This window comes from Geospiza fortis, unplaced genomic scaffold, assembly GCF_000277835.1.
Source record: "Geospiza fortis unplaced genomic scaffold, GeoFor_1.0 scaffold1442, whole genome shotgun sequence".
In the NCBI taxonomy this organism is placed as follows: Eukaryota; Metazoa; Chordata; class Aves; order Passeriformes; family Thraupidae; genus Geospiza; species Geospiza fortis.
In genome coordinates this window covers 11,220-12,581 of record NW_005055085.1, presented here as the reverse complement: position 1 = coordinate 12,581, position 1,362 = coordinate 11,220, and the positions used below count along the sequence as shown (strand labels likewise).

The window sequence follows — 1,362 nt, the reverse complement described above, 5'->3', positions numbered from 1 at the left end:
TCTGAACTCCCTGTCAGAGCTGCCCAGGTGTGCAGGGAACTGTTCAGGTGTTCTGATCTCCCTGTCAGAGCTGCCCAGGTGTGCAGGGAGCCCTGCTGGGGCTGCCCAGGTGTGCAGGGAGCTGCCCAGGTGAGCAGGGAGCCCTGTCACAGTTTTCCCCCAGGACATCCCTGGCCAGGCTGGGCTGGTTCAGCTGGGCTGGGAGAGCCCGGGCTGCTGCAGGGGCTCAGAACCCCCAAAAAAGCACAAAAAGCAGGGATGGCTGAAGGGAACACCCCAAAAAGCCCAGGGATGGCTGAAGGAAGGGGAAGGGGGGATGAAGGGGATCAGCCCTGCACCCCAAAAAGCACAAAAAGCAGGCATGGCTGAAGGGAACACCCCAAAAAGCCCAAGGATGGCTGAAGGGAAGGGGGAGGATGAGGGGGTTTAACCCCAGCACCCCAAAAGGGATGGCTGAAGGAAACACCCCAAAAAACAGAGATGGCTGAAGGGAACACCCCAAAAAGCACAAAAAGCAGGGATGGCTGAAGGGAAGGGGGAGGATGAAGGGGTTCAGCCCCAGCACCCCAAAAGGAAGGGGGGGACAAGGGCTCAGCTCTGCACCCCAAAAAGCAGGGATGGCTGAAGGGAACACCCCAAAAAGCACAAAAAGCAGGGATGGCTGAAGGGAACACCCCAAAAAACAGAGATGGCTGAAGGGAACACCCCAAAAAGCACAAAAAGCAGGGATGGCTGAAGGGAAGGGGGAGGAGGGCTCAGCCCAGCACCCCAAAAAGCCCAGGGATGGCTGAGGAAGGGGGAGGATGAGGGGCTTTAACCCCAGCACCCCAAAAAGCAGGGATGGCTGAAGGGAGCACCCCAAAAGCCCAGGGATGGCTGAGGAAGGGGGAGGATGAGGGGCTTTGACCCCAGCACCCCAAAAAGCAGGGATGGCTGAAGGGAACACCCCAAAAAGCACAAAAAGCAGGGAAGGCTGAAGGGAGCACCCCAAAAGCCAAGGGATGGCTGAGGCAGGGGGGTGCCCCCGTGCCCCCCGTGCCCCCCGTGCCAGGCTCACCGTAGGACGTTTTCCTCTCCATGTCCGAGGTGCCCACGGCCGTGCCCTGCTCTGGGAGCTGCTTCACTCGGGACACATCGGCTGGGAAAAAAGGGAAAAATCCCGTCAGGGTGGGTCAGGAACCTGGGCGGTAAAAATCCGGAACTTTCCGTGCTGCAAGGCACAGACTCACCAAAAAACCCCACTGCACTCGGCCTGGGGCCGTGAAGAAATTGTAAAATTCATGAACAGCGCTGAGATTACAAGTGTGTAGTTAGTTAAAAGCGTGGAATATCACAAAGTGGGAAACTTAAGAGTTTTGAAGT

The 1,362-nt window shown here is 57.8% G+C and overlaps 1 protein-coding gene across 1 annotated transcript in view; it reads right to left on the bottom strand.

Annotated features, from left to right (window-relative positions):
• LOC115949210 (natural resistance-associated macrophage protein 2-like) overlaps positions 1-1,138 on the bottom strand; it is a gene marked incomplete at both ends in the record, with an annotated part of 10,163 nt that extends 9,025 nt beyond the window's left edge. Inside the window, one exon of the mRNA XM_031065706.1 lies at positions 1,058-1,138. Within this exon, the coding sequence (XP_030921566.1) occupies positions 1,058-1,138 (81 nt within the window). The remainder of the gene's footprint in view (positions 1-1,057) is intronic.
• Between the last annotated feature and the right edge of the window lie 224 nt (positions 1,139-1,362).